The sequence below is a fragment of the Microtus pennsylvanicus genome, chromosome 1 (genome assembly GCF_037038515.1).
Source record: "Microtus pennsylvanicus isolate mMicPen1 chromosome 1, mMicPen1.hap1, whole genome shotgun sequence".
NCBI lineage: Eukaryota > Metazoa > Chordata > Mammalia > Rodentia > Cricetidae > Microtus > Microtus pennsylvanicus.
This window is the reverse complement of record NC_134579.1, coordinates 97,374,484-97,400,276: the sequence shown is the minus strand read 5'-3', so window position 1 is coordinate 97,400,276 and position 25,793 is coordinate 97,374,484. Positions and strand designations below refer to the sequence as shown.

The 25,793-nt window shown below is 48.8% G+C and overlaps 1 protein-coding gene across 5 annotated transcripts in view; it reads right to left on the bottom strand.

Annotated features, from left to right (window-relative positions):
• The window catches only part of Prkar1b (protein kinase cAMP-dependent type I regulatory subunit beta), a 138,066-nt gene that overhangs the window by 95,181 nt on the left and 17,092 nt on the right, over positions 1 to 25,793 (bottom strand). Inside the window, exons 1-4 of one of the 5 annotated variants that reach the window (XM_075974923.1) lie at positions 25,191 to 25,691; positions 22,943 to 23,141; positions 2,260 to 2,430; positions 91 to 182 (exon numbers count right to left, since the gene is read on the bottom strand). In XM_075974923.1, the coding sequence (XP_075831038.1) occupies positions 91 to 182; positions 2,260 to 2,430; positions 22,943 to 23,119 (440 nt within the window). In that variant the 5' untranslated portion in view covers positions 23,120 to 23,141; positions 25,191 to 25,691. The other 4 variants (XM_075974937.1, XM_075974930.1, XM_075974917.1 and 1 more) reach the window with 4 other exon arrangements.

Below are 25,793 nucleotides of genomic sequence, written 5' to 3'. Positions count from 1 at the left end.
CAATAACCTGCCTCTCCCAAAGCCACCATCCCCATGGCTCCCAGCGTGACTCAGCCAGGAGGGCGAGGGTGTAAACCCGGGCACACCTACCTCCGCTCGTTGTCATCCAGGTGTGAGAAGAGCACGTTCTTGGAAATGGCCTTAGCCAGGGCAGTCATGGTCTTATAGTCCTTGGGAATGACCTGGGGAGAAGTCAAGGAACAGACCGTTTAGCTCCAGGAACAGAGCTAGCACCCCAAACTCCTGCTAGAAACTAAGGGATAATCCATCCTGGAGCGCCTATCCTGCCATCCTCATGAGACTAGGATCCGGCCATGCTAAAAGAACAGCAGGGACTGTCACATGTGTTTCACTTTAAATGAATTAATTAAATTCATTCATTTATATATTGGGGCAGGGTTCATGTGCCATAGTGTTCATATGGCGGTCAAATATCAACCTGCCAGAGGCAGTTCTCTCTTTCCACCATGTGGATTCTAAGTATCCAATTCAAGTCATTAGGTTCAGTAGCAAGCATGTTTACCTGCTGAGACATCTTGCCAGTTAACCTTTAGAAAAATTTTAAATAAATAAAAAGCAAGAAAACTAGAGCGGCCCAGTAAGAGGCTTGGGAAAAGTCTAATCTTTAGCATTTGGAACTGTTTGGGGCCTGTGGCTCTTAAGAACTTCACAACCAACCTAGAAGGTGCCAGAAGACACGCAGTACCTTTTGTTGTTTTTTATCTCACTGATTTTGTAGAAAAAATGATAAGCAGTTGTTTAAATATTAGAAAGCTGGAAGTGTAGTAATATGGTGCTTGCCTAGAATCCCCCCAGTGAGGGGCTGGGGTGTGGTCCAGTGGTAGAGCACCTGCCTAGAATCCCTCAGTGAGGGGCTGGGGTGTGGCTCAGTGGTAGAGCCCCTGCCTAGAATCCCCCAGTGAGGGGCTGGGGTGTGGCTCAGAGGTAGAGCCCCTGCCTAGAACCCCCCAGTGAGGGGCTGGGGTGTGGCTCAGTGGTAGAGCACCTGCATAGAATCCCCCAGTGAGAGGCTGGGGTGTGGCTCAGTGGTAGAGCACCTGCCTAGAATCCCCCAGTAAGGGGCTACAGTGTGGCATAGAGGTAGATAGAGCATCTAGGCAGATTCTCTACCACTAAACCACCATGTCCCTAGCCCCTCACTGTAGGGTTCTGGGCAAACACTCTATACTGCGCCATGACCCTCACCCATTGAGCTGTGGAAGCCACACTGGATCCATGATGGATAAGTTGCATCTATGTTTTAATCTGATCTGTAGCTTTCTTAGACGACCTTCTCCTGTTCCAGGACCTTGTCAGGTAACATTCAGTACCCTCTCCCCTTGGGCTCCTCTGATCTGTGACGTCTCACTGTTCTCTGCTTTTGACGGCCCTGGAACTGGGCACCACCTGGCCCTCCTTGCCTGTGGCCCTGGACTATGGAACGATCTGAAGCTTTGCACACAGTCAAACTGTAGCTCTGCGAGTGGGGAAGAAGACCACAGAGTGGAAGTGCTCTGAGGACTTTCTTTTGTTCTTATCTCCTGTGTAGCCCAGGCTGGCCTGTATCACAGGCATGCATCACCATACCCAGCAGCTTCCGGGTGGATTTTACCACAACGCCAATATTAGTTTTTAACCTCCACTCATACAGTATTAAATCCTGGGACAAAGGCAGCATGGGGTGAGTATGTAGAGGCTGCGGGGTTTCTGTTTCTCAAGATGAGAAACATGTGTGCTGATGAGTGTGACATCTGCACAGCGCTGTGAGCAATCAACACTACACAGCTAGGCAACGGAAAAGGACTAAAACAGTACAATACGCTGGGATGTGTCTCCCAAATTTCCGCGTGGGACCCCTGAAGAACCCTTGCGGTGGGATTTGCAGGCCAGGCCTGTGTGGGATGTTTGGGTTGGTAAGGTGTGAGCGTGGAATCCAGGCCTCATAACTTAGTGCCCTTAATGGAGACTAAAAGGTATGTAGCAGGTGAGAACTGTAACCTGTCTTGTTCTGGAGAACCCATCCATCTTCTCCCCAAGATCGTTCAGGTCTTAAAACCACAGGGAGCTGTTGAGACACCCACCCCCGCCAGGAAAGCCACGCAAACACTACTTAGTTCATAGTGGCAATGGTGACAGTAATCCTACACATCAAGTCTTCCCTCCCATGGGACCGTGTGCTCTACGCAGACAGGCAATCTAGATCATCAGGGCTGACAGGGATATCCCAGGCGTGTGTGGAAATATAATGGGGTTCTTTACCTTCCTCACATAGGAGACAGCATCTTCCTCGGTGTAAACCTCAGCACTCACACCACCCCGCCGGCGGCGCGCCTTTACCACAGGGTTTGGGGGTGTTGGGGAGATCTCCTCATCATGGGAATCGGACTGTGAGTTTGACTTCTGCCGAGCCAGGATCTGCCTGTTTTCCTCCTGTGAGAGAAGAAAGGGAAGGTGAGAAATTGGCTGTCATCTGAGTGTGGTGACTGAGACCATCATCCCAACCGCTCAGGAGGCTGACGCAGGAGGATCAGAAAATTCAAGGCCAGCCTGGATTGAAAGTGAGATCATTGTCTCAAAAAGTCAGAAGAGATCTAGGGATGTAGTTCAATAGTAGAACAATACCTGCCTAGAATCTACCAATGAGGGGCTAGGGTGTGGCTCAGTGGTAGAGCACCTGCCTAGAATCCCCCAGTGAAGGGCTGGGGTGTGGCTCAGTGGTAGAGCTCCTGCCTAGAATCCCCCAGTGAGGGGCTGGGGTGTGGCTCAGTGGTAGAGCACCTGCCTAGAATCCCCCCGTGAAGGGCTGGGGTGTGGCTCAGTGGTAGAGCTCCTGCCTAGAATCCCCCTGTGAGGGGCTAGGGTCATAGCTCTACACTAGAGCAATGGCTTAGCATGTCCAAGGCCCTTTACCCATTATCTCCAAGAAAAGAAGACAAGACCACATCAAGGAGCAACTGTCAGAGCAAGCCTCGCCTGCCCATGGAGACAGTGTCCCCAAGGTCTTCAGGATGAAGCAAGCGACTCACACCTCACTCTACAAGCTCCTCCTGATCATCATCATCCACAAAGGACCTGCCTTCCTCAGATACTATTGATGTCTCTTCTCCTACTGCCCCTCGTGATGAAAGTCATCTCTTCAGGACCTATAACCACTGTGGTTAGCCCCTCTCTCTACCATCCTTCCAGACAATGGTCCCTCTCCCATCAGGCCCTGGGCATCTCCACATTCCCTTACTCTCAAATGGGCAACTCTGCCAGACACAATGCCCACCTCAGACTCTCTTCTCTTCATTCCTGTAATAAGAAACCTCTGATATTCTGAGGCTACCACTGAGCGTTTTACACCCTATGGGGTACTCCACCCACCCTGAACCTTGGTCATCCACCAGGAGTCAACAGGATGAATCTGTGCTGCCTCACTCTGTCCCCACCATATGGCCATTCGCTGCTCCCTCTGATGGCTGCTCTGCCCCAGGGCCTTAGCGCTTGCTGATCTGGAGATGTAGCATGCCTAGAGCATCATGTGGCCCCACCTGCCATCTGGAGGCCTGTGTTCTATCATTACTTAAACTGCAGTGACCTACTGTCACAAAACAAATAGGGTTCCCTCTCTAAATCCATGTGCACCTCAAACCTCACCAAGAAATCCATTTCTCCACAAAAAAAAATGTGTCTAAGGATGGGATTAAACAAGATCATAGATGATCTAAACAGACCCCCAAATCTGATGGGAATGTATCTGTAAAATCCAGGGAAGACAATATCAAGAGAGGGAGAGGCCACGAGAAGATGGAGATAGAGATTGGAGTAACACACCTACAAGCTGTACTGTGGGACACCAGAGCCACCAGTGGCAAGAAGGACCCTCCCCAGACCCCTGTGAGGGCCACAACCCTGTAACTCCTATCCTCAAGAGTCCTGGCCTCCACAGCCCTGAGGCTGCCTCGGACATGCAGCCCTGGCTTAGGGAAAAACAGAGTACATGCTAGAGAGTTGCCCCCCCTCTGCCCTTACCCCCAGGGAGCACGTGAGTTCCAGGAAGCTGGTTCTTGCTTAGGCTATGATCTGTCCTTCTTCATGTGTGCCTCACCCTGATCTCAATAGTGGTCACCTTCCCTGAACCTCCAGAGAGGGGTCTCAGTTGTGGAGAATGCTCAACCTGAACCCCAATTCTGCAGAGAGAAGTGGAGTCCAGAGGAGGTGGGCCACCCATTTTACTCATTCATGCCCCTTCCCCACCTTCCTGACCCTCACAGCTCTTTCAACAGCCCTACCCAGAGCACTCCCAGAACCCTGAATGCCCCACCACCATTCCTCTCCAGCTCTGTCAGGAGTCTCCTTAGAACAAGATGGCAGGATGACCTTCATTTTTCTTAGAGAGGGCTGTGATCATTCCACAACCCACGGTGTCACCTCCTGTCCTCTATCAACTGCAGTCTGGAAATATTAAATGGAAATTTATAGAACTGAAGAGTTCCTATGTTGTTTGTTGTTGTTGTTGTTGGATCATTTTTACAGTGCTAGCAATGGAACCCAGGGCTTGACACATGTCAAGTTAGCTCTCTACTACTGAGCCATGCTCCAGTCTCTCACTGAGGGATTCTAGGCAGGTGCTCTACCACTGAGCCACACCCCAGCCCCTCACTGGGGGATTCTAGACAGGGGCTCTACCACTGAGCCATACCTCAGCCCTCACTGGGGGATTCTAGGCAGGTGCTCTACCACTGAGCCACACCCCAGCCCCTCACTGGGGGATTCTAGGCAGGTGCTCTACCACTGAGCCACACCCCAGCCCCTCACTGGGGGATTCTAGACAGGGGCTCTACCACTGAGCCATACCTCAGCCCTCACTGGGGGATTCTAGGCAGGTGCTCTACCACTGAGCCACACCCCAGCCCCTCACTGGGGGATTCTAGACAGGGGCTCTACCACTGAGCCACACCCCAGCCCCTCACTGGGGGATTCTAGGCAGGGGCTCTACCACTGAGCCACACCCAGCCACTCACTGGGGGACTCTAAGCAGGTAATCAACTGTAGTGATATTTCATTTGTATTTTAATAGATAAAACTTGCCTGAAGATCAGAGAGTAAAACAGCCCCACTGGTCAGCCTTACAGACCAGGCAATGGTGGCACACACCTTTACTCCCAGTAGCCTCACTAGTTTGCCATAGACCCGGGAGGTAGTGGTACACATCTTTAACCCCAGCCCTAGGGAGGAATATAAAATGGGAAGAGACAGCTCTCAGATACAGTCTCATTCTGAGATTCCTGGAGGCAGGGTCTCTATTTCAGACTGAAGTAGAGGTAAAAACCAATGGCTTGCTGTTTTGCTTTTCTGACCTTCAGGTTGAACCCCAATATCTGTCTCTGGGTTTTTATTAGTCATGCTACAACCCACCACTGAACCATGCCTCTAGCCATATGTTTGCTTTTATTTTGAAACATGGTCTCACTACGTTGCCCATGCTGGTCTTGAACCCATAATCCTCCAGCCTCAGCCTCTGGAATAGCCAGAGTTACTTCTCATCCTCTTCCCCACAACCCTCGTGACTTCTCTCAGCTCTTGAAACATCCCCAATCCAGAGTCCTTCCTGTGTCATCAACATGACAGAGTCTTCTACCAGATCGGAGGCCCCGGGATTCCCCCAGGGCATCATTGGTGGGGGTGGAACTTGGTTGGTTGATTGATGGACTGATTGCCTTCTCACCAATCCCTTTGAATTGTCTGTCTGTGTTTAATAGTCCCAGACAGAACCCACCCAGTGAAAGGCTGAGACCACAGCTCCAAGATGGCCATCTTTAGATACATAGTGTGTAGGATCCTGGAAGATGACTGCAGTGCCAGGCAAAGCCAAGGCTGGGTCCCTTCCTGTAGTTCTAAATCTCCTGCCATAACTTAGAAAGAAAGGCTGACTGTGAGAACTCAAGGTACCTTAGCTTCCTGCCGGCTATGAGGTTTGTAACAACCTAGGCTGTCCCTGTGGGGGCAGGATTTGGAGTGTGGCTCAGATAGAATGCTTGCTTTCAGAAGGCCCTGGGTTCCATCCCCAGCACCACGTAAAAGCCGTGCACCTGAAATCCCAGTACTCAGAAGGTGGAGGAAGGAGAATCGGGAATTCAAGGGCAGCCTCCATTACATAGCAAATTCAGAGCCAGCTTGAAATATACATGAGATCTGGTCTAAAACAAAAACAGGACCCTAACATGGAAAATTCCAGCTGACCTTTGTGGGAACTGGAGCATAAGAGACCTTGTCAAACAGACCTGAGCAGGCATAGCTGCACCAGGGGTGCCAGCGCTCAGCCAAGCCCCGCCAGCACCGTCTACAACTCCCAACCTCGTCTTTCTGACATGTGACAGCTGAGGCCCACTCCTCCCAGAGGTGGGTGCACCGGGCTACCTGCCACTCTAAACGAAGGTTCCACATCTCCACCTATTGGCATGGCTAGGAGACGGGGCCCATCACCCACCCTGGCACTTGATCACCCTGACTGGCTGAATCTCAGTGCCTCGGATCAGTGGATCCTGAACACCCAGCCAGGAAACCACAAAGAACGCTCACCACAGTTCTACAAAGCTGTTTAAAAATATCTCTTACAGAATTTCCCGCAAGAAGACAGCAGGTGGGTGAGGCCCCTCCCCTCCCTCCAGACACTCCACTCTAACGATAGTACATTAAGTATGCGCATATATAAAATCGACACCACCGAGGGGAATGGGAGAGACGCCCGCCATCAAAAAGTTGCAGGAGATTCCTGGGAAAAGGACAGGCAACCCGGGAGTGGGATCCAGGACAGACGTGGGCTTCCCTGGCTTCAGGAAAGGAGTGGTGTGCCCTGCAGAACCTCTGGAACACAATGGAGCCCAGAGCGGACTCCATATGAAGACGGTAGGACCAAAAACCAGACCCTGGGCTGGCCCTGCACCCGCTCCGGCTCCACAGGCTCTCATTGCTTCTCTTGGCTTAGTTTTTATTATGGAAATGTTCAAGATAATACAAAAGTATGACTCACCAAACACCCAGAGCCCAGATCTACCCAGGATCAAAGGAGACCCATTCCTCTTCCACACACACACCCCCTTAGTCACACACACACCCGAAGAGAACCTAACACTCCACCACATAATCTGAAGGAGCAACATGTCATGAGGAAAATGAAATTCTGCTTGCCAGTTTGTTAACATAAACGACATCAAATAAATAATGTATTGCAGAAACGATACCTCCACTACCCCCCCGCCAAATCAGGCTTCGTGAGGAAGGATGGTTTATCCAGTGTGGCAGAGGTTTACGTCCCAGTATATCCAGCAGCACAACATCTAATGGGCAGCTCTTCTATGCTTTTGAAAGTCCTGTTCTGGATGGCCTCAGGATCTTTATCACACACACACACACGCACTACATTGGAAGGTGAAGATCTGGAGAGATCCCAGCAACAGTCAGGCCTGGTAGAACATGCCTTGCCTGTCATCCCAACACTGTCAGCACTGGGGAGGCTGAGGCAGAAAACCATGAGTTTCAGGCTAACCTGAGCTGCACAGCAAGACCCTATCCCAAGAAACAGAACAGCAGGGTGGGGAGAATGTAGCTCCATTGGTAAAGTGTTTGTTTAGCATGCATGAGGAGCTGGGTTTGATCCCAGACACCTCATAGACAGAGAATGATGGAAGACACCTATAATCCTAGCCCTCCATGGGGCCTGTTCTACATAGTGAGTTCCAGAACAGCCAGGGGTATGGAAAGGGACATTGTCTCAAACATCAAAAATGAAAAGCAAATAAACAAAAGAAATATACAAGTACAGAAAGGGGCTCCAAGAACAAATTATATTCTTGTAGGAAACATCTGGATTGCAGGACGCTCCAACCCTCCTACTCCATTTAACTCGTCCAGAGGAGTAAGTACCTGAGGGCAGCTGTGAGGGGAGCCTCCACCCATGCCCTCAGGATGAAGGCTGGACCTCCTGGACACTGAAAGGAGACTGGCTCGCGAGCCCTGTGGTATGAACGCAGCCCCCAGCCTTAGTGCCTGACTCATCTCTACATCCCGTGCCTTCCCCGCACAGTGAAACACGTTGTCTATGCCCATTCTCTGCAGACCTACCACGCACCAGGCTTGGTGAGCCTACACCCACTCAGATCTTGGGGTTGAACTGTAGGTAGGGGTAGTGTGTGCTCCACTGGTACTGGCTACCTCATCTCAGGCAGAGCCTGATGCTCTAGAACCTCAGGCCAAGCAACATCACACTGTCCTGTTGCCTTGACAACCAACCTTAGCATCTCTGAGCTGACTGCTATTCTCTTCTATCTCTCCCCGTCAGAACGAATCAACAATTAATCCTGGAAATACCTTGTACATTCAGATGGGTCATTGCTGAGGCGTGTGTGTGTGTGTGTGTGTGTGTGTGTGTGTGTGTGTGTGTGTGAGGCGGTCAGAAGACAACCTAAGCTCTTGCTCTCAGGTGCTGTTCACTCTTTTTCTGTTTTGTTTGAGACTGTGTCTCTCCCTGGCCTGGAACTCATCAAGCAGGCCAGGCAGGCTGCCCAGCAAAGCCAGCCATCTCAGCCTCCTCTGTGCTAGATTGCAACGGTCCATAACCAAGGGTTCTGGAAACTAAACTCAGGTCCTTACAGTTACAAGCATTTTTATCAACTGAGCTATATCTCCAACCCTACTACTGGTCTTTTGCTGTTGTTTTGGTTTTATGGTTGGTTTGTTTAGTTTGAGACAGGGTCTCATGCAGCCCAGGTTGGCCTCAGACTTACTATGTACTTCAGGTTGGCTTTCAACTCCTCCTGCCTCGGGCTGTGGACTGCCGGGATGACAGATGTGTGCTAGCCACCCAGTTTATCTGAGCAGGCAGAAGCTGTGGGTAACGATCCCCTCCACAGAAACGACCAAGCACACTCGTTAGCCATTCCCACCTAGACCAGGACTCCTAGCGAGTTATGTCTTCTGTGACCCGAGTGACAGGCTCTGGGCCTTTGTTTTTATAAGTGATTAAAAATAACAACTGTGAACGATATACATTCAGCACAAGGATAGAACTCTGAGAGTGATTTCATTGATATAAAACCTCTGTCCCTGCCTTCGATGGCAGATTTTCCTTTTCTGGAAACTTCATTTCAATGAAATCACTCACACGTGATCTCCTGTGCCTGTCTGGCTTCTTTCACTAAGTTTTGTATTTCCAGAGTCCATCCATCATTATAGTCTATCGGTGCTTTCTTCCTTTCGGGGCTGACTAATATTCCACTATGCAGGTCTAACCACAGTTTGTTTGGTCCTTCGTCTACTGATGAATCTGAGCTACCGTGAGCAATATTGCTGCAAGCATCTGTGCACAGAGAGATGTGACTGGATACCTGACTGCCTTCAGAGCTTCGGGTATTCTCTCAGATGCGGAGATGTGCCACGCGTGCAATAAAGAAGGTTCCTTTTTAAAATTACATTTGTTAACTTTTAAATTACATTTATCACTTTTTAAAATGACATTTACTTGTAGGGGAATGAGTATGCATGCTGCAGCATATGTATATGGGGGTCACAGGACAACGTGGGGGAGTTGGTTCTCTCCTTCCATCCCAGAGACTGAACTCAGGTCATGAGGCTTGGCTGTATTCACTTTTACCCACTGAGTAAACTTGCCAGCCCCAATCAACGTCCCACTTTTCGAGGAACTGCCGGACTCTTCTCCAGCAGTTATACTGTTTTTTTATCAGTAACATTGTGAGGCCCCAATTCGTCCACCCTGTCACCAACATGATTCTTTCTGGTGTTTTGTTTTCAATATGGCGGACAGGAGTTGATCTTTGTATGCCTTGACTTTGTGAGAACAATGAGACTCAGATGTTGGTATAACCTGGGGCAGAGACAGAAGGCCCTGTCTGGAGAAGACCCCAAGAATCCTATAGAATTGTCCCCAAAGGGACAAACCTGCCACCTGGAACCAATGACCCTTAGCAAGGGAAGAAGTAGAGAGAGACACGAATCTTCCCTATGTGGGGCTCCAAGCCGTGTGGCCAGTAACTCCTAGGAATGTCTAAAGGTCCAACTTAGAGCCGCTGCCAGCAATATGGCTCCCCTCATTCCTCTACCCACTTCTAAAGCATTCTTACCCAAATGATTCATGGTTTTGAGACGGACAAACTGGCCTGAGTCTCTATGCGATTTTGTTTAGGAAGAGGTTATTATAAAATGGTGTTAAGAAACAGTTCTCATGGGTCAGCAAGGCAGATTAGTGCCTAAAGGGGCTTGCCACCAAGCCTGACAACCTGAGTTCAGTCCCTGGGACCTACATCTTTGAAGGAGAGAACCAATTCCTGCAAATTGTCCTCTGACCTCCATCTGTCTGGCTAGGTCAGCAGTTGCGTGAAACCCACCACTGTACCCAACCAGCCTTCTCTCAGTGGAGTCTTTTCTTAGCTACTCTGTTTTTGCTGTTGACTGTGTTGGGGACTAAACCCAGGGCTTCATGCTTGCCCAGAGGGCTTCATGCTTGCTGGGCATGTGCTCTGCCGCAGAGTGCCTTGTACACTCTTTCTACCTTGGTCATTGGGAGACCAGGCAGAGCTGGTGGTGACACAGAGGAGACAGTAGCAGCTCCAGAGCGGAAGTGATGACCCAGGTAGTTCCAGGGGCAATGGTAGCAAAGGGATGTCTGAAAACCTTAGAGGTCAGGGGCAGAAATCAGGAAGCACGGGCTCCAGTCACAGAACTCCAAGGAACTGCTAAGGCTCAGAGGCTGAGAGTCCTGACACCCAGGACCGAAGAGCTCTAACACTCACACCCAAGGCGGGTTCCGCAGAGATACCAGCAGACACTGCTCTCTGGTGCTACTGCCCCCCTGTGGCAGCAACCGGTAGAGGTTGAGGGGGGTACAATAGCTGCTAAATGGAGAGATTAAAGCCCAGATCAGAGAGCCACCAAGCATGAACACCTCAGAACCATCCCTGCTCTCGCTGTAGGGCTCTGAGACGCTGCCTCTGCCCACCCAGCCTCTAGGCTTTAGGTGCCCAAGAGCCCAGGATGGCTAGTCACCTACCCACAATTCCAATCTAGGTAGAGCAGGACCCCCAGCCAACTCATTTGTACCAGCATGTATGCTTTATTTTATTGAGTATAAACCCCACTCTGTCTCAGAAACACAGCGTCAGATTTCTGCAAACACCAGTGGAGAAAGTGAACAAACAAACGAATGAATGAATGAATGAATGAATGAATAGGCTACATTCTGCATCACATAAGCCTTCACAACACAAGCTACCCCTCAAGCCATCCAGCTGCCCTGTGATGAGGGGGGTCAGGAATGAAGATGCGGGGGTCACAGTGGCCCCCCTGTAAGGGACTCCTGAAAATCCTTCCAGGATGAGTGAGAATTTACAAAAGAAAAAAAAAGTGTCACCTCAAATCAAGACATGGGTGGCAATGGCTGAGTCATAATGGCCTTCATTATGTGATGGAGGCAGTGACGAATTCTGGTTTCATGGGTCCTTAGTGTGGCTGTGATGAGACAAATCACCATTGCCAGATCCAATTGGAAACATCTAGATATTCATGGGTCTGTCTGTGCCTACCAGTGGCTCCTGGTACAGGACAGAGTGTGGCTCCACTCCCCTAGGTCCTCCCTTGGGGACCCTAGATACAAGCACACACCATCACAAACACATTACACGACTGGTCCCGGCATCTCAACAGACAGGGGTCAAGCTGAGCAGGATACCGGTGCTCCAAAACATCAAAGCCGCGGGTTTCTGGAATCACCAGGAGGAAGAGGGCGGGGCCGAGTGCCAGGCAATCTGTCCCAGCCTTGCCTCCTGCTTGGCCTCTGGCCAGTACCAGCATACTCCCCTGAAACCCCTCTTCCCACTTAAGGTTTCTGGACTGCCTCTGGCTTTTCAGACCCCCCCCCTTCCTGTCTCCCGTTTTTACACTAAAGCAAGACAGTGAAGGTCAAGGGTTAGAGCAGGCTTTCCCAGCCAAAGGAATTTTCCTAACAAGTGTGGGAACGCGTTTCCAGAAAGCTCCTTCAGAATTTACCCAGGAATGAAGTGGAGGGGGGGAAACTTCCCCATCCTGCCCCCAGGGACCAGTCCACTTCCTGGGCTCTGAATGGTGTTCTCGGACTTAGCTGACCACAGTCTTCCTACATACGCAGGACAAAACCACAGACAAAGCAAACATACTGACCGGACAGGCTGGACTCAGCAGAGGTTTTACCTTCCTGAAAGATGCCAGCACACCCTTGGGGGCCATTCAGAATTCCTCAGTCCCACCAACTCCAGCTGCCTACTTCCCTGACCTTGGGGGCAAGATTCCACAGGGTCAGAGAGAGGCCATTCCTGAGAGGAGACATCCCAACTTCACAGGGCATCCACCTGGACCAGGGAGAGCCTAGGGAGCCACTTGTGGGCAAGGTCCCAGAGGGGTTCTCCATAGAAGCTCAAGGCTATCCATCTGCACTCAGTAACCTCCAGGTTTAAAAGACGGGCTGAGGGTTTGAGGACTTGGGTCGCCTCAAATCCTACCAGGGTAGGCTAGTCACTGATTCTGGAAGGAATCCCGAGAACCTCTGGGATACAGCATGGGAAGTTACAATGGAAGCAGCCCATGTGAGGAAACTGAGGGCATGAGAGCATGATGCATGTGTGTGTGTGTGTGTGTGTGTGTGTGTGTGTGTGTGTGTGTGTGTGTGTGTAAGGGGGTGCTAAACATTCAGCACTAAGAATAGAAAAGAAATGCAATGCCTCAAGCATTTATGAAGCACCTACTGTATACCAATCCTCGCATAGAAAACACAACGAAGATGCAGCTAGAGAAGAGGTTCATGCCCCATCTTTGGAAGGAGTCAAGGAGTGTTTCTAGGAAGGAGTGATCTCTAAATGGACCCGATTTCAGCTGTCACCTTGAAAAGAAGCGCCATGAGCAGGGGATACCCAACTAAGCAGTTCTGAGTCACACAGGGCCATCTCCTTCCTCCATCTGAGACACATGGAAAGTTTGTGGTTCTGATCCCCCCCCATAGGACCATCTGGCCAGATGGTGGTCACTTAACCTCCTAAGAGGCAGGTTTGGTTGCTCCGAGTGCCATCCTTGCTTCAATATGTAATGAGTGTGTGAGGAAGCATGTGTGTGTGTGGTGTGGTGTGTGCGTGCGGATGCTGGGGATGGAACCCAGGGTTTTCCGCTTCTGATTTTAATGTTTCTCATTTGTTTTATTCTACTTTGGGGGAAGAGATAGGATCTTTCTATGTCACCCAGGTTAGACTCAAACTTGAAGCAACTCTCCTGCCTCAACTTCTCAGAAACAGAAATTGCAGAAATGTGCCAAAATGGTCTGGCATGTCTGGACTCTGCTCTGCTATTCTGTTCTATCTTGACTTCTCAGGTTACCCTTGGGGACTCATCAGTGTCTCCCTTCTATATGGAATTTAACTTAGAAATAGGGTATTTGGAGCTTCTGGGCTGAGGGATGAGTCTTTGAAGTGGTAACACCTGAGCACATCAACGAGCTTGTGCAAAATCTGTAAGACTATTAATAGTAAAAATGAGGGCTGGCTAAGGATGTAGCTACACTGTGCAACAGTTGCCTAGAATCCCTCAGTGAGGGGCTGGGGTGTGACTCAGTGGTAGAGCACCTGCCTAGAATTCCCCAGTGAGGGGCTGGGAGTGTGACTGAGTTCTGTCCCTGGTATGCACATAACAAGCCAGATATAAAGGCACATGTTTATAATCCCAGTGCTAGGAAATGGAGGATAGGAAGATCCCAGGGCTCACTGGCCAGCCACCTTAGCCAAATCTGGAACTCTAGGTCTCAGTGAAGAGACTCTGTCTCAAAAACTAATGTAAGAAAGAATACCTGAGGCTCAACTCTGACTACCACATGCATGTGCACCGACACACACATAAAAATTAAAATTAAAAATTAAAACAAAATAGGGCCTCATAAGGGGTCAGCCAGTGAAGTGCTTACTGTGCAATCCTGGAAACATGAGTTTGGGGGCTGGAGAGATGGCTCAGTGGTTAAGAGCACTGACTGTTCTTCCAAAGGACCTGGGTTCAATTCCCAGCACCCATATGGCAGCTCACAACTGTCTGAAGATCCAGTTCCAGGGGATCTGACACCTTCACACCAATGCACATTAATAAAACCATATAAAATATTAAAAAAAGAAACACGAGTTTGATCCTTGGAACCCATGTAAAGATGAAAGGAGACAAGAACATGGGAACAAAGTCACAAAACCAGAGATGATGAAGGAAAATAAATGGGAGACTTAAACCAATCAAATAAATTACATTAAATGCTTATGGCTGGCTATAAATGAGGTAATACATATATATGTACACATGTATATGCCTATATAGTAATGAACAGGACTTATTATTAAAATTGTAGGTAATATTAACACATCAGCTCAATGGTAGACCTTATTGTATTAGACTTAAAAACCTGAAGTCAAGCCAGGTAGTAGTATTCACACCCATAATCCTAGCACCTGAGAGGCTGAGGCAGGAGGATCATGTGTTCTAGTAAAAACTAGAAATGGGGATGTGACTCAGCTGGCAGAAGTCTCGCATACACTGAGTCCTGGGTTTGATCCCCAGCACCACACAACACAGGGTGATGGTGGAAGCCACCATCTCAGCATTCAGAGGTGGAGGCAGGAGGATCAGGAGTTCAAGGTTATCTATCCTCAGCCACATAGTACGTGTGAGAACAGCAATGGCTACAAGAAACACTGTCTCAGTAAATAAAGATAGATAGATAGATAGATAGATAGATAGATAGATAGATAGATGATAGATAGATAGATAGATAGATAGATAGATAGATAGATAGATAGATAGATGATAGACAGATAGAAGATAGATAGATGATAGATAGATAGATAGATGATAGATAGATAGATGATAGATAGATAGATAGATGATAGATAGACAGCTAGAGCATAGATAGATAGATAGATAGATAGATAGATAGATAGATAGATAGATAGATAGATAGATAGAGATATAGATGATAGATAGATAGATGATAGATGATAGATAGATAGATAGATATAGATTATAGATAGATAGATAGATATAGATTATAGATAGATAGATAGATAGATAGATAGATAGATAGATAGATAAATAGATGATAGATAGATAGATATAGATTATAGATAGATAGATAGATAGATAGATAGATAGATGATAGATAGATAGATAGATAGATAGATAGATAGATAGATAGATAGATATATAGAGGATAGATAGATAGATAGATAGATAGATGATAGATAGATGATAGATAGATAGATAGATAGATAGAGGATAGATAGATAGATAGATAGATAGATAGATAGATAGATAGATAGATAGATAGATAGATAGACAGACAAACTTAACTAAAGAAAGGGGAGAAAGACACACAAGTGATGTTGGAGGTTTCAATGATCCTTGTTATGGACAGAGGATCAGAAAACTAGCAAGAATGCCAAATGGGGCTAGGGAGATGGCTCAGTCAGTAAAGGTGCTTGCTGGCACGCCTAATGGCCCAGGTGCTAGCCCTGCAACCCAGACGGTGGAACAAGAGAGCCACCTCCTACAATTGTCCACTGACATCCACAACTATATCATGCATAGCACTTGAGCCCTCCCACACACATGCACACACACACAAAATAAAATCTAAAATATAATAAAAATGTTTTAAACTAGGTGTGGTAGTTGCACACCTTTAATCCCAGCACTGGCAAGGCAGAGGCAAGCGGATCTCTGTGAATTCAAGGCAAGCCTGATCTATAGAGTGAGTTCCAGGACAGCCAGAACTGCACAGTGAGACTACAAAAAAATTAATTTCAAAAAAATAACAGAAAGTGCCACGACCCTGAACTCTCAGGGCTGCAGAGTGCTCCACCTGACCTCCTCGGGAGCATGGGGAGGAGTCACCAAAGCAACACTATGATCAGTCAGAAAGCATAATGAACTGAATTGAAAAGGTGTGGAGTCATTCAGCACTCTTGGACCACAATGAAGCCAGGCCTGAATAACAAAGATCTCTGGAAAGTTCCCAGATATTACAAAAATTAAACAAGAAAAAGCCTAACAAATGAAACAAAGATTAGGTCTCAAGAGAGATGGAAACTCTCTTGAGCTGAGTAAAGCAAGGAAGAAGAAATCCCCAGGATTAAGATATGTAGAATAATGCCAAAACAGGAAATGTGCGGACTTCAATGTTTCCTTTCAAAAAAATTAAAGTACTATTTTGACATTTCACCTTAAAAAGCTTTGAAAAAGATACAGCCCAATACAACAGAAAGAAGGAAATCATAAAAATAAGAGCAAACTCAACAACATTAAATGAAAAAAAGCCAGGCGGTGGTGGCGCACGCCTTTAATTCCCGCACTTGGGAGGCAGAGGCAGGCGAATTTCAGTGAGTTTGAGACCAGCCTGGTCTACAAAGCGAATTCCAGGACAGCTAGGGCTGTTACACAGAGAAACCCTGTCTTGAAAAACAAATAAATAATAAATTTAAAAAGGCTCTAGAGAGTGGGTGTACTTCCTGGAAAAGAGCACGCAAGGAGCTAGAGCAATGGCTCAGTGGTTAAAAGCACTGGCTGCTCTTGCAGTCGATCCGGGTTCAGTCCCCAGCACCCACGTGGCCGCCCAGTCATCTCTAACTCCAGTTCCAAGGAATCCAATGCCCTTTTCTGGCCTCCACGGATACCTGGCATGCACGTGGTGCCCAGACATACATGCAGACAAAACACTTGTACACATAAAGTGAACTTGAAAGAGAAAAATATTAGAACTGATAATCCTCTACACAGACTGCTTAATAACAACAAAAAGGCACTAATGACCAATATCAAGTATTAAGTATCAGTTGCAAGCCACCTGACGTGAATGCTGCTCTTCGGGAGGACCAGAGTTTAATTCCTAACATCCACATTAGGGGGCTCACAATTGCCTTTAACGTCAGCTCCAGTGGATTCAGCACCCTCCTCTGGCCCCCACAGTCCCCCAATGGCATATGCACACACACACATGCACAGTACGCATGAATAAAAAAACAAGTAAATAAAAATTACTGTTTCACAATGGATGAAACACTGGGCCAGCAAGATGGCTGACTGGATAAAGGCACTTGGTGTACAAGCCTGGTAACCCAAGGGCTATCCCGGAACCTACACACGCTGGTTGATTTTAACTACTGACTTGACATAGCTTAAAATCACCTGGAAAAAGTCTCAGCGAGGAATTGCCCAGGTCAGGTTGGCCTGCCTTGATTTTGCTAATGTAGGCAGGGAAAGACACACCCATTGTGGGTGGTACCATTCTCTGGATTTAGGTCAGCGGTTCTCAACCTTCCTAATACTGCGAACCTTTAATACAGTTGCTCATGTTGTGGTCCAACCATAGTGTTATTTTCATTGCTACTTCATAACTTTAATTTTGCTACTGTTATGAATAGTACTGTGTAGCTGTGTTTTCCGATGGTCTTAGGTGACCCCTGTGAAAGGATCGTTTGACTCCTCCCAAAGGGGTCCAGACCCACAGGTTGGGAACCACTAGTTTAGTTCAATAGAGAAGACAGGTGACCTAGGGGAGCACGCCTTTAATCCCAGCACTCGGGAGGCAGAGACAGGCGGATCTCTGTGAGTTTGAGGCTAGCCTGGTGTACAGAGCAAGTTTTAGGACAGGCTCCAAAGCTACACAGAGAAACTCTGTGTCAAAAAACAAAAAACAAAACAAAACAAAAAAGCCTTTAATCCCAGAACTCAGTAGTAAGAGAAGAGAGATGTCTGTGAGTTCAGCCTTGTCTATGTAGTGGAGCTCCAGGCCAGCCAGGACTACATGGTGTAGAGAAAGCTAGCTGAGCACTAAACATGCATGTATTCATTTTTTCTCTCTGATCCTGGATGCAATAAAACTAACCACCCTTCCATTTCTGCATAGGCGCGCGCACACACACACACACACACTCATACCGAATACTGAGCAATCACACACTGAGCAATCATTGGGAGGGATGTCCCCACAGAACAGATGACAAGTAGAAAAACACACAAAATATGAAACTGCCACTGCCACATGGCCACACACAAAATCTAAAGATTGTTTTTAAATAACACAAGAGGGAATGGTGGGGGGTGGCTCGGTTGGTAAGAGCACTAGCTTTGAAAGGCTTGGATTCCATATTTGAATCCCTACCACCCACGGAAAAAGCTGGTTGTTGCTGGGTGTGGTGGTTCAAAACCAACATTCAGGAGGCAGAGGCAGGTGGATCTCTGAGTTTGAGTTTAGCCTGGTCTACAAATCAAGTTCTAGGACAGCCAGGGCTAGACAGAGAAGCCAAATCTTGAAAAACAAAACCAAAAAAACAAGCAAGTTGGGTGGGACTATGGGCACACCTGTAACCCCAGTTCTGGGGCTCGCTAGCTCCAGGGTGAGTAGAAGCCCCTGCCTCATGGGACTAAGGTAGAGGGTGATGGAGAAGGACACCCTACATCTGGTGGAAAACACACGTGGATCTACACCATAAGAAACACACATATAAACAACAACAAGATTAAATAACACCTAAGGCGGAGGTGGGAGACTTTAGAGGGTTTTATATCTTCTCTTCAGCTCTGAACTTAATTTTTTTTTCCTTTATGGGCATGGGTGATTTTATTTGTTTTCTGCTTTGGTTTGTGTTGTGATATTTGCGTGACAGGGTCTCCCTGTGTAGCCCAGGCTGACCTTGATTTCCTGGTCCTCCTGCTTCAGCCTCCTGAGTGCCAGATGACAGGCATGTACCACCAAGCCAGGCTCAAGAAAGAAAGAATTCACAATAGAAAGAATTTCTTTCTTTATCTTTCTTTCTATTTATCTTTCTTTATTTCTTTTTGTTTCTTTAGGCAGGATGTCTCTGTATAGTTTTGGAGCCCATCCTGAAACTCATTCTGTAGACCATGCTAGCCTCGAACTCACAGAGATCTGCCTGCCTCTGCCTCCCAAGTTGCTGGGATTAAAAGCATGTGCCACCACCGCCTGGCTCATGAATTCTTTGTAGATGTTTGTGGGGGTGCTGGGAAGATGGCCCAGGCAGTAAGTGCTATGGCTAAAGCATGAGAGCCGGCATGTAGGTCCCCAGCACAGCTGTCAACCCAGCTCTAAGGAGGCAGAGGGGGGAAATGCCTGGAGCTCAAGAACTAGGGAGCCCAGCTGAATAGGTGAGAAACCCTGGGGAGACACACTAAAGAAGATACCAAACATGACCTTTGACCTCCACACACAGGGGCACTATTCATAGGTACCTGTGTGCACAGGTGCACACAAACACACACACACACACATACAAATTAATTAAATAATAATTTTAAATATATTTTTAAGTGTTTGGGGAGTTGACTCGGTGGTTAAGAGCATTTACTGCTCTTACAGAGAACCCCAGTTCTGTTCCCGGCACCCACATTGGGTGGCTCACAAACACCTGAAAATCCAATCCCAAGGTATTTAGCGCCCTCTTCTGGCCTCCAAAGTCATCTTCACTTGTGTGGCAAACACATGCAGACACACATACATAGTTAACAATAGCAACAAAATATATCTTAAAAAAACATTTTGATAGGTTATGTCCATTGACCAAGTGCTATTTACTAGTTCGTTTTCAGAATGGGGGCAGAGCCAAGGCTTTTCACAGCCAACACTCCTATGAGCCCAGCTCCCCGCAGTCAGTATGAACCCCGTGGGTGTCGTGCTTCCCTCAAAGTTCGTCCTGCACCCTTTCTCGCACCTGCACATCCACACCATGTGCACATCACCTCCCCATCCCACCCGTGCCTCACCTGCCCCCACCTCCGGCCCTCTTCAAGAGTGAGCCCCCAAACCACAGATGCCAGAGCGAGGGCACCTTCCTGAGGCATCTGATAGAGAAGAACAGTGCGCCCCAGGCCCAGCATCAGCGCCAGCCAGAGTGCCATCCCCGTGGTGAGTTGGCAGAAGGGGTGCAGCTGTGCCTCTCTGGGGTCTCTCCATCTCCATGACCTCCTCCAGGACTTTGACCACTGTCCTAGTGAGCAATCAGACTGACCCGAAGGAGTGAACAAGAAGACTGCCCTCGCAACCAGGGGAACCACTGAACTAAAGTCCAATTTGCTTGCATTTTCTGATGATATTTATAAATTTCAGATACTCAGTCTGTGGGATTTTATAATTTCATATCAGCGGATGAGGTATGCTTTAATATCCTGGTCTTCTCCTCAAAGAGTGGACAGGCCTGGTTTCCTTTATACTAATCGGGAAGGCTGTGAGATTAACCCAGAGCATTAACTGTATCACTGTATATTGTAATGAGTTCTTTTCAGCTTTTGGTGCTGACTGCAGTCGAGCTGGCCACATTTCACACAATATCAAGCATTATAGAGAAGATGGGAGTTTTCTTCTTTGTAGTTCTTTTAACACACTCTATTTTACTACAGAAATTATTTTAGAGGTTTTTTTAATTTATTTATTATGTATGAGTGTTCTGGGCAGCAGATCTCATTATAGATGGGTGTGAGCCATCATGTGGTTGCTGGGAATTGAACTCAGGACCTCCGGAACAGCAGTCAGTTCTCTTAACCTCGGAGCCATCTCTTCAGCCCCTATTTTAGAGTTTCTGTATAGACTTCAGTAGTCTGTTTCTAAAATGAAATGTATTTCAATAAGCTGTGTAATTTTTCTCAGTGTAGTTAAACCCATGTTGTAAAATAGATACATTTTTATAATTATTTAAAAAAACATTTTGATAGGTTATGTCCATTGACCAAGTGCTATTTACCAGTTTGTTTTCAGAATGGGGGCAGAGCCAAGGCTTTTCACTGCTCTGTATCAGGAAATCACGAATGCTGCCCCTGCCTACCCCTCCATGCATGATGGATGGACTGTCTTAAACAGAAGAACAAGGTTCATTCTTTTGAGCCACGCATGGCAGGTGCATGTGTGTAGTTCCAGCACTCAAGGCCTACGGCAGGAGGATCATGAGCTGGCTACACAGTAAGACCCTGTTTCCAGAAATAGTTCAGCAGTCGAGAGCACTTATTCTTGCATTGGACCAAAGTTTAATTCCCAGCACCCACATCTAGCAAATTAAAACTGTCCATAACTCCAGTTCCAGGGACTCTGATGCTCTCTTCTAACTTCCACGGGCACCATGTGTGCACATGGTACACAGACATGTACGCAAGCAAAATACTCATACCCATAAAATAAAATAAATCTCAAAAATTAAAAATACACATAGTAATGAATAGTAGTGGCAGTCGCTTCAGGTCAGAGCTGTGCAATTATAGGAGGCACCCATGAAAAGTGTTTGTTTAATACCAGATGGCTCACAAGTGCTACAAAGCAAGCCTCAGCCTGTACGAGGCTCCCCACATTCCCATCTGGTCTCCAAGACACCAAGACAAGGGATAGTTAAATGACCTCAGGTGACACTCGACAATACTCTGGACAGAGAGATGCAGTAAAGAGAATGGAGTCACTGCCTGGGAGGGAAGCTGGATACAGCAATGGGCTCCTGCCAAGACTCCTGGGCTGGCCAGCCAACCCAGCCTGAGGAAGAACCCAGAAGAGGGGCTGGGGAACAGAGGGGTGTCCTTCACAGAGGAGCCAGCCATGAGGGCCTCTGTCCTCAGAACAGTAGGACTAGAGTGTTGAAGTAGCCTGTGCTTATAACCCTCACATTTTGCTGAGGCAGGGGGATTGTAAATTTGAGGTCATCCTGTGAAACATAGTATTACCTTCCACAGAGAAAAAGAGGTGGGGGGGAGGAAAAATGGAGGGAGGGGGAGTGTCCTTCTTCCCATCAAACATGTCAGGGGTATATTCCTTCATCCACTCTACAAGTCAGGCATTCAGATCAACGTGGATCCAAACTACACACCCATGTCACCTGCATGGTCAGAGCTACTTGTCTTTTTTTAATGTACGTATGTAGCTATGTCTATGCATGTGTGTATGTACACATGTATTACACAGGTGAAACGTGTGTGAGGCCAAAAGAGGGCACCAGATCCCAGGGGACTGAAGTTACAGATGATTATAAACCATCAATGGGGGTGCTGGGAATCGAACCCAGGTCTTATGGAAGAGCAACCAGTGTTCGTAACGGTTGAGTCAGCTGTTCACTCTCTCACTGGGATCTGGGGGCTTGAAGCCTGGGCTAGGCTGGCTGATCACCAGACCTCAAAATGGTTTCTATAACCAGACCTCAGCTAGGCAAAGCGGTGCAGGCCTGGAACCCCAGCCCTGAAGAAAAGGAACCAGGAGGACTATGCAGGTATAAGGCCAATCTGGACTACAATGCAAGAGCTTCTCAAGACACACACACACACAACCAGACTTCATCCCCATTTGCCTAACCTGAAAACTGCCAGTGAACCCCACAGCCACTAACCAGGCTCAGATTCATAATCTCTGAACTGCCATCCAGGAGAGTTCTGGAGACTGCAAACCTCAAAGAAATAGAAGGAGGGATTCTGGGGCTCAAAGATGAACCCAAGGTCTAACAAAAAAGGCCAGTCTCAAATCAACTGTATCAGTGGGGATGGAGCCCAGGGCCTCATGCATGGGGGCAGATGCTCTACCACTGAGCCACATCCCAGCCCCTCACTGGGGGATTCTAGGCAGGTGCTCTACCACTGAGCCACACCCCAGCCCCTCACTAGGGGATTCTAGGCAAGTGCTCCATTGCCCAGCTATGCCCCTAACTCCTCACTGGAGGTACACAGATAAGAGCTCTCCCTCTGATCCATGCCCTTAGGGAAATTGTAAGTGAGCTCTCTGCCATGGAGTCCTAGCCCTGCTTCCCATGGTCTTGACAAATCCTGAGACATGGGGACATCACTTCCTTGGAATTCCAAGGGAGGACTTGATGCAACTTTGCCCAGGGAACCTACCAAGAGTACTGGGGTCACTCACCTTCTCCAGCTTCTCGAAGTGCTCCCGAAGGAACCGCAGCGGCCGGTCAGGCTTGGCAACACAGAGATGCACGATGCATTCTTTGAGCACCTGCTGGATGCCATGCTTCTGCACGTACATCTCGCATCCTTTCAGAGAGTCCTCGTCCTCCGAGTGGAAGCAGGATGGGGAGGCCATGGTCAGAATGTCTTCTACAGTCCTGTGAAGGAAAACTAAAATCAGCTTTAGGAGGAGCCGGGGGAAGCCAGACTGTTCTGCTGGTATGCTCTATGAAGTACATGTGGGCTGGGCCTGGTGGTGCAAGCCTGTCGTCTCAGCTACTCAGAAAACTAGGGTGGAGGATCGTGAGTTCAAGGCTCACCTAAACAGGATCAGCCTATACAACTTAGTGAGAACCTGTCTCAAAGGAAAAAAGGACAAAGAAGGCTGGGGTAGGGCTGGGGAATGTGGCTTAGTTGGTGAGTGCTTGCCTAGCATGCAGGTTTCATCGCCAGGAGCAAAGAAATCCTCCCTGGTGATGCATGCCTGTAACCCTGATCCTACTCAGGAGGTAGAGACGTGAAGATAAGGAGTTTAAAGCCAGCCTAGTGTGCATACAACTTTGTCTTTAAAAGGAGGGGGGGGCACTGAGAGGATGGCTCATCGAATAAAACACTTGCGGCCCATGCACGAGGAGACGAAGTCAGATCTCTAATACCTGCGAAAATGCCAGGTGGGCTTGGTGGCCTACAATCTCCGTATGTGGGAAGTGAATCCAAGAGATCCCAGGGACAAGCTGAACTAGTGAGCTCTGAGTTCAAGGAGGAAACCCTGCCTCAATACATAATGTGGAGAGTGATCACTGAAGGCACCCAACACCAACCATGGACCTTCTACACATGTACATGCATTATATGCATCTGCACACTCATGTGAACATGCATAGGCATGTACACACACACAACTGAATTTTCAAAAATCCCAGAGGGTTGCACATCAGCGGTAGAGGGCCTGCCCAGCCGGTACGATGTTTTGCTAATGATTAGGCCCAGTGAAGGGTGTGTGACACCAGAAACCATATTTGTCAAAGGCCTTTCTAGGATGAGTGGGTTCAGCCCTTCCTTACCTCTGAACAAATTCTTGCAGAGATGGAAAAAGATCAAGTACAATTTGTATACGGTACGCTCTCCATTTCTGGGAAATTTGAGGTGGAATAAGTTGGATGTCTGGCGCCCCCACTATGGGAACCATGCTGTCGGATGGTTTCATTTTCATCCACCCCCTCCCCCTTTTTAAGGACACCGATGTGGAATATAGATGTTGTCACGATCTAAGGCCACAGCGGGGGCAGTCGGGGCGGGAGGGGGAGGTGCTGTCAAAGGATTGAGGTGACTTGTTTCATGGGGAAAGGAAAGGGGGTAAGGAAAACAATGGAACAGAGCTGGGGGCAGTGGGAGGGGGCTTGGAAGGCCCAAAGGCTCTAGAACGCATCAGTGTGTGCCCTGCGCAGGGTTGAGTCACAATGTCCAGATCACCGCCCCGCCCCGCACGGATTGGAATCACCCAGCCTAGAGGCCTCAGGGTTTGAAGGGTCCCCTTGATGGCGAGGTACACCTGGTTTTGGAGGATGGGGATTCTTTCCCACTCCCACCCCGTGACCCCGTCCCCGGACCCTAAGCCCACTAGAGGAGCAATTGGAGACGCCCCTAGATGGTGGTGGGTGCAGGACACCCCCAGATCGTGGTAGGTGCAGGGTGACCCCAGATCCTGGCGGTGCAAGCCACACGCCCGACCCTGTCCTGGGCGCTTGCGCAAGGGCCTGGCTCCACCTCGGACACCAGCAGCCCCACCACCACCACCACCATTCGGGTGGCCCTGCGGCCGATCCTGTCGCTCCCCAAATCCCTCCTATCCCTGTGAGTCCCCCAGTTCCCGCCGAGACCCAGCTCTGAGTAGGGCCAGATCCCTGTGCAGACCCCACCCCAGCTTGCGTACCTGTAGATGCGCGGTGCCCGAGGCCAGAGGCAGCTACGCGGGGACGCGGGGACGCGGGGACGGCGAGCGGGTCTCCGCACTGCAGCGGCGCCGCCCTCCGCCCGCCCCCGCTGCGCGCCGCCGGCCGCCAGGCCCAGCGCACCGCGCCCGCGCGGGTCGCCCACCGACCGCTGCCCTCCCCAGGGCCCGTCCCACTGCTATTTCTGAATAGCGACGACACACCGGAGCCCCGTCGCGCAGGCCCCGCGCTGCCGCCAAGACCTGCCACCCTAACCCTCTCCTCCTAAGCTCGTCCAACCTGGCTGGTGCAGCTAGCTCCTCCGGGGCCCAGATGCTCTCTCTGTTCAATGTACACCACCCTGCTCTGTCTGAGCTGTCACCCTGGAGGGGAGGGAGGGAGTCGCATTCAGTGCCTGCCCACTCTAAAGCCGAGGCCTGTAGCAAAAATTAGCCTCCACCCATCCTGTCCTGCGCCATCTGCTCCTGTAGGGACAGAGTCCATCTTCTAAGTGATCTAAGCGCAGGAGAAAGGATGAGGCTCACAGGTACTGTCTATAGTCAGTCACCTGTCCACAACCCATCCGCTCACTCACTTGTCCACACTCACCGGCTCATTCTTCCACTCACCTGTCGCCTCACTCACACACCAGTTCCCACATCTAGGCTTCCATTCATCCACCCCACCCCCACACTCATCTCTCTACATTCATCTGCTCCCCACATTTGTTCCTCCACGTGCCTGTCCACGTTCCCTAGCTCTCAGCTATACCCCATGGCTCTGCTGCCTGCTTTCTCTTGCCTCATTCACCAGGCCACCGTCTCATGACACAGGCGTCCTCCGCGTGGCCACCACCGTGCTCTCAGCAGGTTTGAAGGT